Source organism: Penaeus monodon, chromosome 28, assembly GCF_015228065.2.
Source record: "Penaeus monodon isolate SGIC_2016 chromosome 28, NSTDA_Pmon_1, whole genome shotgun sequence".
Taxonomy (NCBI): Eukaryota; Metazoa; Arthropoda; class Malacostraca; order Decapoda; family Penaeidae; genus Penaeus; species Penaeus monodon.
In genome coordinates, this window is record NC_051413.1 from 38,593,060 (window position 1) to 38,595,701 (window position 2,642).

Here is a 2,642-nt window from a genome sequence, read left to right on the forward strand (position 1 = left end):
AAAGTAAAGAGGATTCTTGTGTTCAAAGTTAATCATATATTGCAAAATGAAGCCAATGCTATGATGCATTTTAGGGTTGCAAGTTGGGAAGATATATTATCTTATAATTAGATTTTTATTTCATTTGGCAACATTTTGTTACTGAGTAACAAAAGCTTGAATTAAGGAATAATAAGAGGTGTACAGGTTATTTCAATGACATTGTCAGTATAGATGTTGATTATGTATAAGCTGTTAAGTCTCATAAGTAAGCAATTGAGAGACCGTATGAAACAGAAGGAGATATTTTCAAAAATGTTGTTATTGTTTTATGATTCATTTCAGATTACCCTCTGTGGTTGCAAATAGTAGTAACCAGCTTTCATCATCAGCTGGAAGCTCACTAGAAGTTGATGGAATCTTGTATCAGTCCCTCTTCTCTTCAGTAGCGTGTTTGACAGCAACTGCACAAAACCATGATCACAAAGAAGAAACAAAGCATATTTTGCCCACCAAAGAATCTAAGAAAGACACTGAAAATAAAAGAGCAAACAAAAGGAAAAAAGAAAGAGAAGAAAAGGGTTCAAAGAGTAAACCTACTGGGAATAATGGGGGAAAGGCATCAACAAAAGAGATTACATCACTGTTTCCTGCTGGGATGACATTCAAGGTACCAGTGATTCAGTTGCACAGAATAACCACGTTTACCACGCCTCCAGTGTGTCGAACACAGAAGAAAATCAGTGAAGTGAAAGAGCTGGCAGAAAGCCCTTTGGAGGCCCAGAGTAAACCCCAGGAAGTGCTTGGGAGAAAGTCCAGTGACAAGGGCGATGGATAACAAGCACCCAGCAGAGCAGCCCGGGTGAAGGCATGGGCAAAAATGGGGGGGAAAAATGGAGATGCCATCAACTCCAAAACCCTTTACTTTAATATCTCCAGTGCCAAAGGAAAGCTACCTTGTTGCTCTTAGTAATTCATCAGATTTTGAGTCTCCAATGTCCTTTAAATCTAAATCAAATATCCACTCAAATATGAAGGCAAATGGAACAAAATTTTTGAAAGAGAATGGACCTGCAATCAGAAATAAATTAAGTTCAGGGGGCAGTTTTCCAGCTGGGCATCCGAACAAAGGGGAAACCCTTTTAGCATGCCATCTAAAAAAAAGAAAAAAATAGAGATGGAGAGTGAAATGAAAAGGTTTTTAATAGCTCTTTGGAAAAAGGAGAGTGGCCCGTTCAAAGGGGTATTTATACCGGCCCTGACAATCCAAAGCCCGTAAAAAACAAATTTTTTGGGCACCTGAAAGCAGTGAAACAGAAATTGCGTTTTTAACCAGCAATGTCATAGGTTTAAGAATGTAGGCATGCTAGAACACTGAAAATAGAGTCATACTAGAAAAGGAAAGGAGTGCTGTTTTTAGATTAGAAAAAAAAAAATTTTTAAAACTTCGGCAGACCTCTCTAATTAGAAAGGTCTTAGCTCACATGCCAAAAAAAAATGGGCAGTTACCAATCTAAACCAAAATCTCGAACAAAGCAGTTAGGCTCAAAATTTCTCTTAAAAAATCTTTGGGCAAGCTTTTCCCTTTTGACTAGACTAAGGCAGAAAGCTCCCAGACAGACCAAGATTTTTGATATCTCTTTGGAGAGTTTAGTGGCAGCACAAGAAAATAAAAAAAGTACTTCCATAAGTAATTTATCAGGCACGGAAAAATCTTTAGTCATAGGGAGACGGAAAAGAATATCCAAAGTGACAGGTAGTGTGAAGAATCGCATTCAACTGGAGACCTCAGACACGGACACTTCACTTGTCATTCCAAGAAGACCTCCTAAGAAGCTGAGTCTTAGAAAAAAAGTGAAGGATAATACTTCCCTGAAACCATCAAATGGAAATAGCCAGTTCATGTCTGATGCTGATTTAAGCAGGGGTCGATGGCAGAAAATTACAGGTGAAAAGGGGGGGGAAGTTACTAGCCATGAAGCGACAGACATTTGTGCCATCTCCAAAGTTACTGAGAAGGAAATCTGCAAGGTTGTGCAAAAATCATTTGGAAGAAAGTGCAACCAAGAGCCAGAGTGAGAATGAAAACTATAGTAATACAAGTAGAATTCAGAATCAAACAGATCTCAAAGAACTCAGTTTGAAAAACTTAAGCAGAATGTCTGCCAGAAGTGTGCAGGGGTTAGAGGCCACTGCCATGAGTTTTGGTTCAGTAAATATACAGATTTACTGACTTCCCGACCAAAAAGAAAAAGGGGGGGAACCGTTGTCTACTGTAAAAGGAATCAAAAGGGAAAAAGTTTGATACCTCAGGTACCCATATTTCAGAAGTACAAAATGAAGAGCCAGTTGGTTTTGAGGAACCACAAGTTATTGACAAAGATCCTGAGAATGCAGAGCAAACAAGTTCAGATGAAAAAGATACAGATTCTCTAGAACAAAACCCCCTAGTGGGGGTTCCTGTCACTTTGGGTTTAAGGGAGTATTCATGAGAATTCTCTTCTGGGAAATAGAGGGAATGGAAGATGATGCAGAAGCGGAAAGGGGAGTGTATGATTCCCGTGAAAGGGGGGCAGGGGTGGGAAAAATCCTGTCTTGCATCTGCAGCAAAAGGAAATTGTTCTTTTGTTTATTTTGGGAAAATTGTATTTTTTAAATAGATA

General features: G+C 38.8%; 1 protein-coding gene across 1 annotated transcript in view; it reads left to right on the forward strand.

Annotated features, from left to right (window-relative positions):
- The window catches only part of LOC119591572, a gene marked incomplete in the record, with an annotated part of 55,247 nt that overhangs the window by 41,160 nt on the left and 11,445 nt on the right, over positions 1–2,642 (forward strand). Inside the window, 9 exon segments of the mRNA XM_037940334.1 lie at positions 325–862; positions 864–1,008; positions 1,011–1,239; positions 1,241–1,478; positions 1,480–1,904; positions 1,906–2,202; positions 2,204–2,418; positions 2,421–2,517; positions 2,519–2,606. Coding sequence (XP_037796262.1) covers positions 325–862; positions 864–1,008; positions 1,011–1,239; positions 1,241–1,478; positions 1,480–1,904; positions 1,906–2,202; positions 2,204–2,418; positions 2,421–2,517; positions 2,519–2,606 — 2,272 coding nt within the window.